General features: G+C 42.5%; 1 protein-coding gene across 1 annotated transcript; it reads right to left on the bottom strand.

Annotated features, from left to right (window-relative positions):
- Nucleotides 1–6,222: 6,222 nt before the first annotated feature.
- Nucleotides 6,223–16,727, bottom strand: khdrbs1b (KH domain containing, RNA binding, signal transduction associated 1b). The gene is made up of 9 exons (XM_018701342.2): nucleotides 16,331–16,727; nucleotides 13,969–14,090; nucleotides 12,654–12,770; nucleotides 12,095–12,241; nucleotides 9,503–9,636; nucleotides 8,708–8,948; nucleotides 8,223–8,290; nucleotides 7,813–7,871; nucleotides 6,223–7,539 (listed from the first exon to the last, which is right to left on the bottom strand). The coding sequence occupies exons 1-9, from the start codon at nucleotides 16,422–16,424 to the stop codon at nucleotides 7,433–7,435; spliced, it is 1,089 nt and encodes a 362-aa protein (XP_018556858.1). The 5' UTR covers nucleotides 16,425–16,727; the 3' UTR covers nucleotides 6,223–7,432.
- Nucleotides 16,728–18,609: the final 1,882 nt, after the last annotated feature.

The following is an 18,609-nucleotide window of genomic DNA, read 5'->3' as shown; positions in this document are numbered from 1 at the left end:
TTTAATGTTTCCTAAGACCATCATAAGGTAAAATGTATGGATTTGAATATACAGATATGAATTATGAATTTTACTTGCTGAGAAGTCCTAAATAAAATAAGGATAAGTGATTGACAGTGGATCCAATGGATTAGCATTGTTATAAAGGGTTATTTATCTTATGTATTATTTATTTGCAATAATTTCTCAACCCACACTTAATTATTCAGTTAATCTTATCAACTATAAATCACCAGAGCTGGAGGTATGTGGTTTTCACTGGGCAGTGTGTGTGTGTGTGTGTGTGTGTGTTCCAGCTGGGCTCTGTAGTTTTTTGCAGACATCAATCAGGAGTAAATAGTGCAGAGTTTGTTTGGGGATTATTCTCAGGATTATTTAAAAAATAAACAACAGAACTTAAGTTAATAACAATGAAGAACATGACAGTGTGGCCCACTGATGTGTTTGATGCCCTACAACACACAGGAATATGTTATGTGTGTTTATTAACTTACAGTATAACATTTGATAATGAAATTAATTAGTTGTGGTCTTTTTATAGGATTTACTAAAAAAATAAGAAAAACATGGAATATCACCAGTCTTATCTTTTAATGCTGAATGTTTTGTTGAACTCCCAAAACATTTCAGCCCAGTGACTTCCATGTGATATATAATTTCACACCCTGGAAATGCATCTTATAAGCTTTCTTCTCTTTGCTGTGTGGACGTAAGAGCGCACGGACCTCTTATTTTAGAAACATCCCTATACCATCGCCTTGCAATTCCCCTGGGAGATCAAGGACGTTCAGAGGTCAGCTCACTCCACTTTAAGCACCACAAGTCACCTAGATTATTGCCTCTCCTGATCAAACAGCAGCTGATGTGTATCTGGAGGAGGCTGATTGTCACTGTCTTCGCAGGCATCAGCATGCGATGTTCCCTCTGATGGTGTGAATCCGTCAGGACTGGAAGATGCAATCCAGCTGTCCACTGTATCTGCCCACAGTATATCCACCTCTAACACACACTCACAGCATTTTAACACATCCACCTCCACACTCTGTAAGCCCCCCCTCCACTTCCCTCTACCCAGCCTCAAAAAAACAAGACGGCCTGGCCTCCTGTCTCTCACCTTATTCCATCTACTCTCCCACGTAGCGTTATGCGAACGCACCATGCCAGGTGACTACACGGAGGTGGGCAGAAGCAGCAGACTGTGTTGCAGGCAGCCACAGCCAAGAGGAAACATCACAGATGACTGATACACAGCTTGCTCATATTCAAGTCCACTTTTATTGATCACTGCACAGTAACATTTACTTTCTTTTCCACCCTTACACTCCTGACAGTTCATCGATTCAAACAAAGGAGACGGATTCCACGCCATCACTTATCTTTCATTAGATTACAGGAGACACAGAAATCATTATTTTAGACATAATAGCACATAAAGGCTGAAAAATGGTCTGTTTTGGATATGGCCCGTTGACATTTCATCTCAAATGATGGTTTCTATCCTAATATCTAATGTTCTATCCTCTAAGCTGCTAGCTTTTTCAATAAACTAAATGGAGCCTCTGACTTGGCTAATGCTGCCTCTGACCAGTGGATCGGGACAGAGAAATTTGTTTTTAATACAGGAAAGTACAGTTTTGACCTCTAAATGTAACACAGCACCACAGGCAGCTGTAATATCATCAGTGATAATGGCAGAAAATGGCATAGAGAGGAATCAAATCAACAGAGGCATGATGGATAGATGGGTAGATGGAGGGAAGTTAGTAATGTCTGACTTCACCCTCTGTCCCTTTTCTCACATGCGGCTCCCCCCACAGCTCCATCTCGCTGTGAATTATCATACTTGGATGCTGAACTGCCGAGAACAGGCCAGCGTCGGTTGTGAGAGTGTTGCACATTTGCAAAAGGAGGGTACATGCGAGTACATGCAAATAGGCTGCTGCATTAGCATTTGATATCCTCAGGGCTACACAGGCCACGCAATGCCAAGATGTGGCGGCGTGTGTGTGTGTGTGTGTGTGTGTATATGTGCGCAATGAACTCGGCCGCGGCGAGATACTGATCCACGCTCTCTGGGCATCTTTAACTCTCGAGCACTGAGTCTAATTTCACGCGGCAACAAGGCATGGATGCTAAACAGCTCACCGCCAGAATGTTAAAAAATCAAATACTTGAAATGCAGATGTCACACGATTCCCCTTGAATACAGCTTGCCTTGCAGAAAGTAGGAGAGTTGGCTTCACACTGACTTCAAGGGTTAATGGAAATTAAAAACAATTTCACAGCTTACTATAACAGGAGTGCTCATTTTATGGTAAATTAGGCTGTAACAATTACATTTGTTGGAAGAGGGGGTGGTCCGCGGAAACTGTGTACAGCAGCGTGCGATCAGCAAAGGCTTCAAGTGGGCGTATTCAATGTTAGAAAATAATTACACAAGGATAATGCACAGTAATTCAATATTGACAAGAAATGTAGAAACAGGAGAAAATAATCCACAAAGAGCTGTTCAGCAGTCTCTGGTTATTCTGGATTTCCACTGAGTTGAATGTCTTTCGCTGACCAGCTGCAGCCTTAGTCCTGTTCGCCGGGAGTCTGAGCCAGCTCCCCCCTCCCCGTCCCCCTCCCGCGCTAAATCAGCTGGCTCCTGTGGGTCACTTGGCAGTCGGCCACTGCGAACCCCTCTGCCCCCCCCCCTCCAATACTTCCCTGCCAGGAACAGAACTGGGCTTTGGGCCACTCCTCTCAACAGGGCGCCCTCCCCCCGCCCCGAGAGCTTCGTCTGACCTCCTCCTCCTTCGTGCTGAGCTGCTCCCCGTCGCATGGCTTCACTGCAGAAGGAGACAAAAGCAACAGGGGAGACAACGGCGTGAGCAGACGTGGTGACACACAACGCTGGTCCTCCACTAAATCCTCCTCTGCTTAAGAGTGATTCAAAGACAGATAAGAGGCAGTGCTTAGCAAAAACAAAGAGCCCACTTTTTAAATTTAATTTTTAAGCAGGGGCTGTAATAATTAAAAGGTCATTTTCCTGCCAAGCAGCACAGCTCTTCAGCAGTAGCTAAGCAACATTTTGCTAAGTGAGACATAATTACTGGCGAGACTGGTGATTGTGGGTTAGTGCATTAATATTTCAATCAACAGCTAATGTGGTCACAGGTCTCAGTTTTCCAGTATTATGCAGCAGCTTTGAACATAACAGCAAATGAACACAAGGCACAGACATCACCTCTTTTATATTTCAAGGTTTCTGTCTAAAAGTCTAGAAGTGAAGCAGCATATATTTTTCTTCATTAATATGCTCAAATTTTGCTCTGATGAACTTCAGAAATCCAGTTGTGCTGCTCTGTCATCGGGATTTCTTTTTCTAACATATCTAAAAACTGGTGGTAGTCGTGTTGAACACAATCTTCAGACAAGTGAGTTGACCTTTCTGTCAGAACACATCTCAAAGAATGCCCATGGATGGTTTATCTAACTTCCATGCCAACAACAGTCATGTTTCTCAAAGTCTCAACACCGAGCATTACTTTTCTGAGCCTTCATTTAACTTTTCCCTGCCTTCAAGGTACGGACAGGGACATCGTGAGAAATCCCTCTGACACCACTCTCCTCCTGCTGGTTCCATTTCAGGAATCGCCAGAGTCTCTCTCGCTGCTGTTTTTCCTTCTGTCAGAGAAGCCTTGAGCCTACGGATCCTCATTAGTCACTTTCCCTGAGACCACACTGACACCGGGCGACGCGTCTCTCCCTCGCTCAGACTCGCTGAAGGCTAGTGCGGCCACACACCAATTCACAGACACTGTCAAAAGCAAGGCGACTTTAACAGGAGCTGGGCAATCATCAGAATCAACCATCCTTTGAAATGTTGTGAATATCATGAACGTGCTGCTGCTGCATAATGTGACGCGGGCTGAAAGGCCCATGGGCATCTGCAGTAAAGTTACTTGCACAATGGTCTCTGGGAAAAATGGGAAAAGTTAAAAGGACCATACCAGTGGTTTTGAATGTTTTAGACCATTACCTACAAATTGTGTAGACTTTACAGTTAGGAATGGCTAATCTGTCACAGGGAGAAATTTGGCAGATTGTTTTTTTTGTGTGTGTTGCAAGCAGGGACTGAAAGGACTCCTCACATCATAGACGTCTTAATGGAAAACAATAAAAAAAAAAACTAGATATCCTAAATCAGATTCTGTTTTATCTATGGTTTATATTTTGGGAAACAGCCTTTTCCCTCTTGCTCGGTTGGATGAGAAGCTTGATGCTATTCTCATGTCTGTACAGGAAATATGAAGCTACATCCAGCAGCTGAGTAGCTTAGCTTAGCATAAGGAACAGGCGAACACAACTAGCCCTGCCCTGTTGATAACAAAATCTGCCTACCAGCTCCTATAAAGCTCACTTGTATATCTAATTTGTTTGATTAAGACCACCCCTGTAAAACAGCATTATTTCCTTTTTATGCTTCAGTTTTTGTCTAGTAGACAGATTTTGTTACATTTAACAGAGGCAGATTAGTTTCTTCTCCATTTCTCCTGCTTACACTAAGCTTAGCTAACCGGTAGCATCATATTTACCATAAATGACTCAAGTATGTCTGTGTTGGACTGGAGATCTGTCCAGGGTGTACACCACCTCTCACCCAATGTCAGCTGGGATAGGCTCCAGCCTCCACGAGACCCTTAACAGAGAAGTAGCATGGATAATGAATGAATGACGTAAGAGAACGTAACTAAGCTTTCACAAAATGTCCTTAAAAATATCTGCCGCCTGGAGCCAGACTTTAAGATCCCAGGTGTCTGAGTGTCCATGAATGCGCCAATAGGGAAAGATTACAAAAAAAGCTCTGTTTGCTACAAAAGCAATGAAGCCTTGACAAAAACAATAAAGAAGCTGGATTGGTTCCCTGTGATGGATTACACATTTCATGCAGGTTTCAAGTCCATGCAAGTTGATTTTCATATTGTACAAATATGAATGGATAATAATGGCTGTCTGAAAGGTAGGAAAATCAGTCTCAAAGACTTGCTGTATAGATTGTGATAATGGGAGGGGGGTGGGTGGGGGGGGGACCATGGAGTGTGTAGTTAATGGGAAAAAGCATGCAAAAAGCAGTGGTATGGTCCTTTAAAACAAACAAGGGTGAGGTGGCAGACCAACCTGAGGTTTGCAGGGTCTCACTTCAGCAGACTGTCAGTCTCCGGGCACTCAGTGACCGATAGCTGTGCCTGAAGGAAGGACAAACCCCAAATCAATACCTTGTCTAAAAACACTGGGAGAAACTTGAGACAGAGATCATGCAATGTCTACAGGAGAAGATATGCTCATGCAACTCAAGCTTTCTTTTTTGGATAACTTTGTACAGGCAGAGCCTTTGAAATATTACAGTAAGCAACCTTTACACAGCAAATAAAAAAGTAACAGCAGCTCAACTGTACAGAAGATATTGACATAGATTTGGCTTTGTTCATTTTAGCAAGAGTTGCATTAACACTATTCTAATATATTTTGTTAGTACACAGAACAGTTATTTTGGTACATAAAATCCACTACTGTATGATATTGGAAGTTACGTTTTTCTTACTTTTGAGTCGATTCTTTTTTGTTGCCATGACTGTAATAATATTTTAAGAAACTGTACGCATTTACCAGCAAGTTTATGTCAATGGATAAACACACTACGAAATTAAACATTTAGGGTTAGGTTACCTTTACAGTGGAGTTCTCTAGGTTATAACCATCCTCTCCATTGCACTGCCATTACTCTGTACTAAAGTAGCCATCGCGCCAGCGTCATTCATGACAACGAAGCCTAGACCTGAATGGTGGTTTGAATTCAGTTAATTTTCAGATGCTATAAAAGCAATTCTCATTAACGATTACGACCACAGGTAAGAGGATTGAAAAAGTCTTATACATACCCAGGCATTCAATGCTTTAGAACTCTATACACATTAGGAAGCTATCCAGGTTATTTTAGAGGTCTTACCTCTGGGTCCTTTTTAAAAAGTATAGAAAGAGAGAGAAAGAATAAGTTGTGCTCTTTTGATAATCAATCAAGACATCATTTAGTAGGGTTAAAGTCTTCAGACGTCAATACATTCATTTAGATTTAAAATGCGGTTTTGAATGAGAAACAAAGGAAAACACCTACATCTGACTGCTGTTTAAAAAAGGCCATTTCAGAATTTTACTAGGACAGGAAACAAATAAAGCAAGTTAAGTTTCATAAAAAACAAACTAAGCTTTATTGACAAACTGCTGCAAAACATCTTTTGGACAGATTTAGTAACCTATTTAGGCAAGCTTACACATGTAGCATAATGCATTTTATGGAGAGGGTACAGATACTAGTGGCAGAATAAGTACAGTTAGGATGTTTTAAAATATGTACAATAGTTCGGATTGAGCTGCAGGATCCCTTCTCTATAGAAAGAGAAGACCCATGTGGAGATTTTTGTCCCAATCCTTCTTTGAGTACTTTGTGCATGCAGTTTATAGAGAATCAGATCACAAAATGAAGACCTGAACTGTTTTTAGCATAACAGGAGGCCATCTCTTGGCCATGTTCTCATTAAACAAACATTTTGTCTTCAGAGTTAAAATTAATTTTTAACATGTAAAACAAATTGAGGATATGAGGACAGTCCATCTCAACAGTGTCTATTAGGGCTATATTTCAAAACTCTAAGTACAATGACAAATATTGCTGCCTAAGTCTAAATGGACAACGTTTTAGAACTATTTAAAAACAAACCATCATCAAGAATGAATTGTACTGATTCCATTAACACTGATTCTTTAACCTTCACTTAATTTAAGATTGTTTTTTGTTTCTATATTACATAATTGAAAGTTTAAAAGGTCTTTTATTTGGCTATATTAACAGAATTTTGAAATGTAGCCTAAATGGGAATCTGCAACTGACCCTCGACAGATTCTTTGTATTTAAAAACAATTAAAATGGATTCCTTAGACAAGTGGGTAATGAGCCACTAATTCCACTAGAAATTATTACTTTCAAACAGTTAAAAAATTAACGGTCAACAATGCAAAAAAGCCAGAGGGGGGTAAAAAGGGTCAGAGAAAAAAATACAGCAACATAAACAAAAATTTAAATGAAAAAGAACAAAAAAAGGACACCAACTTCTCCTCTCTAACCCATCTAAAAGCCGCTTTGGTTGGTTGGTTGGATGGATGGGTGGTTGGTGCGACAAAGTAGGGGTGGGGGAGGGAGTTCGCGGTCAAATCTCAAAAAACCAGTTCCGATTTTCAGTTCCCAATTTGCTCTCTCGTATAAAGTCCGGTGTAGGAAAAGACCAAACCAAAGACAAAACGGACAATTACTTTTGTCGGGCTGCTTAAAGCAAGAGCTGCCGTGGTAGACAGGCGGTAGTCAGGGCGACACGTTAAGGGTGGCAAGTCCGCTTCAGTACTGTCGGTATGGGTGGTCCCGGTAAGGCGTCTTGGCACCTCTGGAGGGGGGAGGGGCCTTCCCTGGACCTAACTGCTGGGTCCCATTCCAGTCATCCTGGCCTGGAAAGGACACAGAAAAAACACATAATACATGATTCAATATGGATTCAACCCAGCTTAGGATTTTACGCTAGTAAACTTTAAAGCTGCTCCGTGGAGTTATTTTTTTGTAAATAGGTCACACGGTGTGGTCCAACCATGTTTTAAGACTTATGTTAATTATACTACTTATGTTTTTTGTCATATTTGTATGCATACTCTTTGTGTTCAGCATTTTTTTCAACAGTATAAATTAGGTCATCTTTGTTGGCAGTGAATAAAGTTTTTCCTTACCATATGAATCATATGAGTCTGTGGTCTCTCCGTGTCCGTAGTCGTAGTATTCTGGCTCTCTGTTGGTCAAAAACAGGGGGAGAAGAAGAAAAAAATCACTTTTAATCTTTGAAAAACATCAAGTAGCTGCTGACTGTAATGTCTGGGGGGATGATAATTGGCTTCCACGAATAAGATCAAAGCTTGGCTCTCTAGCATGGAACATCCGAGTCCCGGCTGGTTCTCCTAAATAACACTGCCATCCAAACCATGAAACATGAAGTACCATCAAGGCTGAATTTGTGCAGAGTGGCTAAAAAGTATTTCCGTTATTCTCAAATCCCATCTTGAGTGAAACTAGCAACTAGGCTATGTGTGTGTGCACTTTGTGAGAAGCAGGTAAAAACCAGAGAGACGTCTGATTCACTCACGCCTGCGGCTGACTGTAATAGTTGTCGTATGACTCGTAGGCCGTGTCTGTGTAGCTCTCATCGTAGCCCTGAAGAGGGGAGGAAACAGAGAAACAGAGTGAGATTTAAGCAGAGGCTTGTTCATGAATCATGAATGTCAAGAATGTCCCCAAAGTAGTACACTTGTACTAAAGCAGACACGCTCCCTTCATGTTTTGAGCATCAGAAATCACTTATTCTTATGATGATGGACAAGCAATCCAAAGCTTACACGGTGCCTAAAACAATCTCATTCAGAGGAGACATGTGTTGCAGAGGTCAGATTAAGTTACACTGCATATCTTATCATTTCTAATGTTTACCTTACCAAAATTACAGCTTAAAGAGACTCATTTGTTTGCAAAGAAATAATAGTAATAATATAGCCTACAGTTTAACTGTGCTGAAGACATCCATACACAAACTAAATGGATAAATGAAAACTACCCTCCACAGGCAGTACTTACATATTCATCGTAACTCTCAGCAGCTGCAGCGGGGGTGTGCTGGTGGGGGGGTGGAGGCGCCATCCTCTGGGGAGGTCCGGCAGCTGGGGGCCTGGCGCGGGGTGCTGCGGCTCCCCTGGCGGGCGCTGCAGGTGGTCCTCCTCGGCCTCCTGGGGCACCCCTCACTGCGCCACCTCTGGCCGGGCCGCCTCGAGTCACACCTCCCCTGGCTGCGGCGCCGCGGGGAGGCATTCCCCTACCCCTGAAGAAAACAACACAGAGTTATTACTCCACTTTTCTACTTTAAGGAATGGTGTGACGGGAGAACAGTTAGCCTGGCACCTCTGAGGGATTATGCTAAACCATGCTAACCAGCTTCTGGCTCCAGCGATATCTAAAGACATGACAGTGGAATCGATACATTCATCTAACTTGTGGGAAACCCAAAATGTCAAACTATTCCTTTAAAGCTAAACTTTTTGGATGTGAATTTTCAAATGTTTCAATCTTTTCATCATTTTTGGATTTGTTTTTCACATGAAGTTTACAGACAGCATACAATATGTCCTGTATCCCCTACAGTACCGTCTGTCAAAAAATACTTACCGATTTCCAAAAATTGCTCCTCGGCATAAGTACATTAAAACTACACAGACAAAGGAGTAAATATAATGCAACTTCCAGGCTTGCTCAGCATTTTTGTCGATACAAAGATACAATAGTAGATGAACTGCACTGTCTTTGTATTACCTCAGTGACCCAGCAGCTGTTATATGAGAAACCCTGTATGTGTGTGTGTACGTGCCATCTCTTCACCTGTGTGCACCAGCAGGGGGGACACCGCGGCCCCTGACCGGCATGCCCCCTCGGCCTCGGGCTCCGTGCTCCTGGCCTCCGTTCAGGTAGCTCATCTCCATGAACTGCTCTTGGCAGATATCATCCATCATATCCTACACACACACACATATGCACAGAGGAAGAAAATGAAAAAAGAAACAGGAGCACATGACTTGGGAAAAGTGGAGCCACGCAGTATGAAAAAAAGAGAGAGGAAAAAGAGGCAGAGTGCAAGAAGGAGTGATGAATAAAGAGTGAAACACAATTACAGAGCTGCTCAAAACACGGCATCCCCCTAATGGCTAACAGAGCGAGAAGAAGAAAAAGTCTCAATGCCAGTGACTCAGAGTGTGAAGAGAGAGGGGGGTCGTGGATGTGGGAGGTTGGAAACTATCCATCCACACTCGCTGCCTTCCTGTGCCTCTCCATCATGCACAAAATGTAAATCACTTCTCCCTGCACTTCTTGACAAGTCTGCTATGACTGCATCAGCCGTTACCTTATTCTATCCGCAAAAAACAATAAGTTGGGGTGGATTAGCGCGGCTGCCTGTCTGAGCAGCACAAATCCTGCAACACAATCCGCCGCCTTTCTTCAGGGAGCAATCACAAGAGCTGCACTGTGACCCAATCAATTCTTTTTCATAAATCAGTCCCTGGACTGGAATGGTGACAGAGCTCTAATGATGGAGAAAAAGGAGGAGAAAAAAAGGCGGATACTGGAATATTCAGCTTTCAATTTATCTGCAGCAAAAGCAGGAAAACATAAGACATTTGACTGATTACAAATTCATCTCAGGCCAAGAGCAGAGCGGCTGTAGCTGCATTTAACAAGCCTGAGAGGTGACATGTCTTTACCCATCAAGGTATTTAGATTAATGAGGTTTCTTCAGACATTACATGCTATAGATAACATTTTGTGTCAAGAAATAACAAGCTCTGCACACCATTCACACAGGAGCAAGGCTCAGCTTTTGCATTTACATTAGTAGACACAGAGGTGCAAAGATATAAAAAAGGATGAGGAAAAACAAAAGAGTGTAAGCCTGTTGGAGTACCTGAGAAGTACAGGTAATACATAAAACATTTCTCCAACAAATCACACTCACCCGAGAAGCTGAGTCATTTATTAAAATATGTCCTGCTTCCGAATGAAGGACGTCAAGCCTGACAGATTATAGCCTTAAATTGTAACGACAGGGATCTGCTTTTATACATAACACAGCAAAACCAACATCGCAACTGGTTCATCAGCCCATTCATCTCGCCTCTGAGCCAAATTATTCTTTCTTCTAAAGAACCCTCCACACTAATTAAAAAATGTAAGGCATCTCAAAAAACCCCTGGGCCTATTGGCCTGCTTTGGCGAGAGCCATTGTTAGAGCACTATGGGCTTCAGCCGGGCTTGACAGCAGACTGGGGGTTGGCCCACGCTCAAGAATCTCTCAGCATAAAAACCAATAAAGCGAGCGTAGGCTGCGCAGGGTGAATATGCCCACATATCTGTCTAGAGGCTATACATCTCCAGGTTGATTCTCCTCACTCTCCAGAGAATGAGACTCGGGTAAAGACACAGTGATGGACAGACATGCAGGCGAGCCACATGAAGGGGTAACCCTGCTGACACAGTGAAAGCGACCCAATTCCTCCTCTTAAGCTGATTGCTTTACGTGCCTGGACTGTGCCATCGGGTCTGTTTGCTCCAGGTAAACACCCACTCCATCTCCTCCAGCTGTCCTACTGGGCCCCCTCCCAGAGCTTTGCCTAACTTGCACACTGTGACTGCTCACCTTTCTGAAAGGTACACCCTCAGCCAGTTACCCAGAAACATTTTCAGCATGGCTCCTCCAACTTTTCTCCTTGCATCCCTGTCTTCTGGTGGATAAACTGACTTTACAGACTAAACAGTCGTGTATGGCATTTGATTTGGGGCTCAATTTAGACCTGAAACATTTGCTCATTAATTCGTTAGTCAACTGGCAGAAAATGTATTGGTAATGGAGCAATCAGCTAATCTTTTAAGTCATTTTTCAGGCAAAGATATGAAACATTCCCCACTTCAAACTTTTCTTTATCTTATGTGATGAATCCACCATCTTTGCGGTGTCTGGACAAAACAAGATATTTGAAAATATCAACAATTCATAAACCCAGTCAATATAGAAAAAAATCATTAGTGGCAGCCCAAGTTCAATTTAGAGGGTCAAGCTGTTGACTCATCAGTTAGCGAACTGTCAGAATCTAAACAAATCTAATACTGCTTCAACCACATCTGCTGTTATATTTTAACATTCAGAGAAAGGCTTGCATGTTTTCTTTAGAATAGAAAAGCTTTGTTTGGTTTTTTGGTGGTCTGTGAAATCTAACATCACTTTAGCCTCTGATAACTTGTCTCAAATGATTGTCAATACTGTTGACATTTTATCAGCTAAATTATGAATTAAATAATCAACAGGTTCATTAACAACAAAAAATGATCGGCTCTAACACAGTCCGAGCTGGCAAGCAAACACAGTCTCCCACTGTTAACAACAAAAAGACACAATCAACCCAACATCAAAGTCAGACTCACAGGAAACAGGAACTTCTTGACCTCCTCCATGGCGTGTGCCATGCGCAGGTAGGCCTCGGGCACGGGGGCAAACACCTCGATGAACACGTGCAGCTCCATGGACAAGTGTGCGTACTTGGGCTCGCCGCCTTTCCTCAGCCCTTCCTCCTGAAACAAGGGCACAGGAGTGTCCACGAGTCAAACAGAGCACACAGCTACCCTCTGAAATTAAATGAATTATGCAAGAAGTAATCGCGTTTCATCCGCCTCAGAGGTCACCGGGCGTAGGTGTGGTATTCCCTTTCTTTATATAGCTTAATAATCACATCAAACTGGTAGATAACAGGTTTAGTGGGCTATCCTGAAGACTCCTGGAACAGATGTGTGGTGCGTGGATGCCCTTGGCTTTACATTTAAGTTCACCCTGAGCTATCCTCTGAGTTGACGCCATCTGGGCTCGCTGCCTGCTATCCCTCTCAAGTACAGGCCAGATGTTTTATGGTTTAAAGCGCCCTTCTCACAGGTGTGTAACAGCAGATGAGTGTGAGAGAGTGTGTGTGTGTGTGTGTGTGTGTCGTACCTTTGATTTGTCTCTCATGGATCCTTTGCCCAGCACAGAGATCTTGGCTCCAGTCTCTTCTTGAAGACGTTTGATTGTGTTGCCCTGAGGTCCCAGAATCTTCCCCACGAAATTGAACTAAATAACAAAACAAAACAGAACTAAATTAGTGCGACAATCAAAGCAGGGGCCAGTTTAATGCCAAGAGAGTGAAGGAGCAATCACTGGCAGGGGTCTTGTTGCGCATACTGCAGCCTTAAGTAGTAGATTTTCCAGAGACGGTCGATATGAACCCTAAGGGCTATAACGCCGTCACTTCCTATTCGCTACAATCATCCAAACACCGAGCCAGATCCAACCTGTGATCAAAAGCTATAATATTTACCTCCTCCATCTTTGAATTACAGTGCATATGACGTGTCCTACAATTAGCTGTCACCGCCAAACACATTTAGCAAAAAAAAAAAAAATGCCCCCAAGGAAGCAATTCCTCCTGGAGTTGTAAAAGTAGTTTTTGTGATCCAAGGACACTCATTAGCTTTGTCATTCCTGACACAGCAGACTGATGTACAAATTAAAACTAAGTCTGGGAGATCAGAAGGCTGTTTTACCCCCACAGACCACACTCCTACACCATATCGATCTGATGCTTGGGAGGGGGCTGCATCTATAGATCTTATTCTTGTTAGAACTGCTCGGAAAAACAGTATCTTACAGGAGTGTGGTCTATCAACTTTTGATAGCATCAAAAAGTGAAGATGATCCTAAACACTTCAGACAGCTGCGACATAAACTTAGGTGGCTCAAAATGATGCAAATACAGGTAAGAGCATGCAAATTATCAAAGAGGTTCTTTGCATTTTAGAGATTATACCCTGACACGCTCTGTCCATCCTAAACCACCATCTTTAAATCAGTGTGGCCACATGTGTGAGCCACATACTGTACAGATTGAATTGGTGGATGAATGCACCTGAGGTAAAGAAAAGTAAGACTTCACCCTGAATGGAAATATTTGCTGAACACAAACAGAGGAGGAGATCCAATCTACTGAACACTGTATGAATTACACTGACATATAGAGCTTTCCTAACCATAGTAATGTTAACATTTTGATCCTTTCAGTGATATTTTAAAACATGCCCGTATCAGCTGTAATTATACTCTGGAGCTTAAAGATCAAGGTTGAGATGAGTAATTTGAGACTCCCAAGTAACCCCCATGGCTCTGTATAATTGAAACCCAGCTGCAGGATAAATTGAATCAAGAGGGGTTCACACCAAAAAAGAGGACAGAAGAGGAGGAAAAAGAAAAATCGGGGGCAGTGGCAGCTCACCTTCGGGTACTGTTTGACAGGTATGAGCACTCGTTCCTTAAGTTTGATGTTCTTTGTTGTGAAAAGGTCCAGGTATGTTTCTGCCTCCTTTTTAGTCTCGCCTTTCTGGATTCTATCAATTTCTAGAAGGGGAGAGGTATTGTTTCAGGCAAAGCGTTCATGCAATCAAACAGGATTCAAAGTGACAAAGCACACTATGATCATGCGGTGGATTTAGGCGCATTTGAAACACAGAGAAAGTAGTGATTCTGGTGACTGTGACTGTCGGGATGGTTATGTTAAAATGGGGCTACACTGGTAGAAAAACATTTTTAGACCCCTTTCTTTATGCTTAACAGTTGCAGTTCTAAGTATCATAGACAACTTAAAGAAATGTTCCCTTTTTGCTATTTTGCCCATTTTTAACACAGACATCTTAAATTCTTCTGACTCACACATCACCAAATCAATATTAACTGAATGCCAAACAACACTGCTTACAGATGAATAAAAGATGATAAAAGAGAGTGCATGACGTGTTTCTTTTAGCACTTTTTTGTGATCTTGGCAACATACAGAATGGAGCTAGAGTATGTTGATTCAGCCGTTAAATGGCAACTACTTTGATAATCTATTAATTGTATAAACTGTTTTCAAGCAAAAATTACAAACACTCTCTAGCTGCAGCCTCTTCAATGAGGGGATTTGTTGCTTCATGTCATTGTAAACTGAATATCTTTGCACTACTGTTTGGACAAAACAAGACATTTAAGGAAATCATCTTGGGCTTTGAGAACTCCTGAGGGACAGTTTTCACTATCTGACCACTCATAGCTTAAAAGTTTTATTTGATAATTGAGAAAATAACTGTCCAACTAATCAATAATCAAATCAATCTTTAGCTGTAGCCGTAACTCTGAACCTTTCAAACCGTAATTTGAGAAATTACAGCTTTCACTGCTACATTTTAAGAAGCAGCCACCAGCTCCTCCCTACACCTTCTGTCACCTCTTGCATGTGGCACAGCACCAAAAAACAGCCATCAGGACCATCTCAAACCACCTCCTCTCTCCTGGACATGACAACCCCTGAGCCCACTATGTGCAAACATGTCAACTACACCACAGTCAACCAGCTGCAGATAGATGTTTTACCACAACACCCACTGACACACACTGTCTTTCTTTATAATTCTTGCAGTTTCAGAGATGTAGCCTAGACACAGCACATCCTGTTACACAAAGAGACCAACTTATTCATCCACAGAGGCAGTAAATAAGGACTAGCTTACAGAAAATGACTCACAAACACTGGGGGAAAACACGGGAAGCAAGACAGACAAAACCTAATAACTTAACTAGCAGTACTTCAACTTATCCATTGAACCCGGTAGCCTGCTTGCAATGTCCTAATGATGTTTTATGCATTTTTGTTTTTGAGTATGACTGTAACACCCTTGTAAAGACTTATGCCTCAGTAATAAGTTTATAGTTGTCCTATGGTACTTTCTAACACATCATCCCGCTCTTTGATTACATAGCATTACTTATAAAGTCATATCATTTTAACTTATCACAGTGCTGTTCCTCTGCAACTGCATAGCCTACAAAATGACTAATAACAGGATAAAGCGTGTTCTTTAAAGCTAGCTTGACGACCACAGAGAAAAACTGAACACCAGAAGCTGCCTTTCCTTTTGTCCCCTGTTCAGCACAGCTACAAGACAGCAGCCGTGGAGCTGCCAAGTCTGCAGTCTCTTGCTCAAGGACACTTCAGCAGCGGGACTTGAAGGTCTCTATCACGGCTGCCAGGCCGCCTCCCGGCTGTGAAGTAGCGGGGGAGACCCCGGTCGCGGATACTGGCGCACATTTATAAGCTGCTGCGCAACGCAGCTGCCAGACAATGAGATCAACAGGAACTCGACACCGAAAACAAACGACCGTTTGTCCAACGTTTCTTTTTTAAAGTTTAAACTCGACACAAGCCACCACAGTACTGACGAAACAGACTCGACACGTCGCAGCCGCACGAGAGGAAGCGGAAATTATTCAGAAGAATATCTCCAAGTGTATCTCCTGAGGTGCTGTCACAGCCTTAGGTTAATTAAAATTTCAGACTCTAGTCATTAACTAGCATCTAATTAACTCATACACGTACCTATGCATCACACACACCTATTCATTACTGAGCTACAAAAGCACTTAATGTTAATGTTAGTGTTGCCATTATTGGGGCAGTCCACGTCCCGTACCCACACACGGCGCTCAAAGTGTGGAGGTGTGCGTTTGAAGGTGCGTTCAAGAGCCATATGTGGCCCCTCTTCAACTCAATGCATAAACCGCATAGTGAGCGCGAAAATAAACACCACGTAACACTACTTTACCTGCGTTTAAAAGTTTCATGGCGTGCGTAAACGACGAGTCCAGGCTGTCCTTCTCCGCCAGCAGCTCGGGGAGGTATTTGTCGTCGTTCTCCATTTTGAGTTTAGAGGGGGGGGGGGTCAGTTTCGGTGCAACAAAAAAGCGTGAAAAACCCCAACAATAATAGAAAAAAAGTAGTCCAGTTATGTAACTACGGAGTGCCGCGTATCCTCTCTGCAGACGGCGCTTTGCATGTGGCTACCGGGCGTTTCTGCGAAAGATGAGTCCGCTACTTTGCGTGTTTGTGGTTTCCCAATCGGCTGGCTCCGTCTTTTCAGCAGCGCTGGCTGGATGGAAATGGGAGAACAAAAGCGGTGAGGCACTGGGAGAATAGTGATCCGACTCAAGCCGACGGAAGTGAGCTCAGAAGGACGTAGTTCTCCGGACTGACGCCGCCTACTGTGTGCTGTGTGAATGCGCGCCGCCTCCAGTAGAGATAACCCAACTGTCAGATTTATGATAGTGGTAATATGGTAACATATGGTATATATGGTAATATGGTGCCTGTAGGCAGTTATATCTTTTATGCTTTACAGAATTAGAGTTTCAGGAAATATAGCCTGGCAAAATAAGCATGGATTGTTATGGTTAACTGGAAGGGAAGGTCCATTATTTATCTGTTAAAAATGATTTTCTATGTGTTATTTTTCCTCATAAGATCACCTAGAAAGCAGCTCTAGTGGTGTAGGTAATGTAAGATTTATTGCATCGCCAATACAAATGGACACAGTTGTATCAATGTTATAATCTTCATCATAGAGAGGCTTTTAATTTGAAAGTTACAGAGTATATATATAAAAAAAAAATTAAATAACTAAAATCTGAGCGTATGAACTAAACACCACAAATAGATAGATAGATAGATAGATAGATAGATAGATAGATAGATAGATAGATAGATAGATAGATAGATAGATAGATAACAGAGAGATTAGGCCACTGAAGGAGAATGAAAATAGCATAAAGTTAGCATAAAGCCACACATAATAAGTCTGACAATGGAAACTTGCCCTAAAACATAGACCATGCTCTAACTGCCATATGTATTGGATTGTTATGTTCTGCAGTGGAAGCCATTTTCACATCGAGTATATTTTAATTGATGTGAATAGGATGATGATGGATTATGACACATCCTCAGTGTTTCATTTGTTATTATGATTTCACTTCAGACAGCACTCCCTGAAGTTATGGTACTTTTCATTCCAGGCTCTTTACTGCCTCTTAGTGGCGGTGCTGATCATGACAGAGAGTGAGCCACATGCCGCTGAAACAGGGTCCATCAGAATAAGCCTGTTCTCAGTCTAATCCCCCATTTTCCTCTCCAGCTCTATTGATTTGAAAAACACTTACGTGCAAGTGAAAAGTGCAGTGAGGAGAATGTCTGGAGCAGACCCCTCAAGGATTGATTCTTCCTATTCAGATGGAGGTAATGAACCTGTCATGCCATCGAGTGGAGCACAAGGGGTCAGAGGTTAGAGCTGGCCTAATGCATACAAAGCAAGAGACCATTCCCTGTATACTGGGTCTTTAAGCATATACAGTAGTATACATTATCTGCAGGCGGATGCTCTTTGAACAAACAGCAAAAACTGCAGATCATTTGTCAGTCCGCTGCCGGAGTGAAAACTATTACGATCGACCGCAGGTGTACCCAGGCATGCATCTGCTCAAAACAAATGAAGGCAAAAATTGTCTGCAATAAACACTTATGGGAGGCCGAAGACCCGCTCTAACTATCAGCGTTCAGCGTGATCTATCTCTGACCATTACAGTGTTATTAGTGTTGGGGGTTGCAAGGTTGTCCTGACTCCTCTTGTCATTGACAGAATGGATAGCCTGTGAGCTGAATTTCAATTGGCTCATAAAAGGAAGAGTTACTTCTCTTGGCAGGTGGAGGAGTTCCAATCCGATAGCTCGTACTCTTGCCTTCTGCTTGTGTGGACTTCCCCTGTCCCCTAACATACAGAGCCACAGTCTGGGGTAAACAGGGGCAGATGGAAGGGGGTAAACACAGGGGTTAGGCTTACATAAGCCACTGTGATTCCAGATCTTTGCATCTAACCATTTTTCATGCCCCAAAGATTCTAAAAAATGGCAAGGATTCAGTGTTCCCCAGAGTTTTATCCTTGTTAGGGCAGAGGAGCCTGCAAAACAGCATTCAGAGCATCATGGGACTCTGAAACTCCACTAAAAGTCAAACTAATGAAATTATTAGCAACTCCTTATGGCAGGGTTCACT

This window comes from Lates calcarifer, linkage group LG3 (assembly GCF_001640805.2).
Source record: "Lates calcarifer isolate ASB-BC8 linkage group LG3, TLL_Latcal_v3, whole genome shotgun sequence".
In the NCBI taxonomy this organism is placed as follows: domain Eukaryota; kingdom Metazoa; phylum Chordata; class Actinopteri; family Centropomidae; genus Lates; species Lates calcarifer.
This window is presented reverse-complemented; position numbering and strand designations above follow the sequence as displayed.

Coding starts and splice junctions, on each gene's coding strand:
- khdrbs1b (XM_018701342.2), bottom strand. CDS start 16,424: ATGGAGAACGACGACAAATACCTCCCCGAGCTGCTGGCGGAGAAGGAC. Junction 8,949..9,502: donor CCCCCTGCTGGTGCACACAG/GTGAAGAGATGG, acceptor TGTTTTCTTCAG/GGGTAGGGGAATGCCTCCCC. Junction 7,872..8,222: donor TATTACAGTCAGCCGCAGGC/GTGAGTGAATCA, acceptor TTTGACCAACAG/AGAGCCAGAATACTACGACT.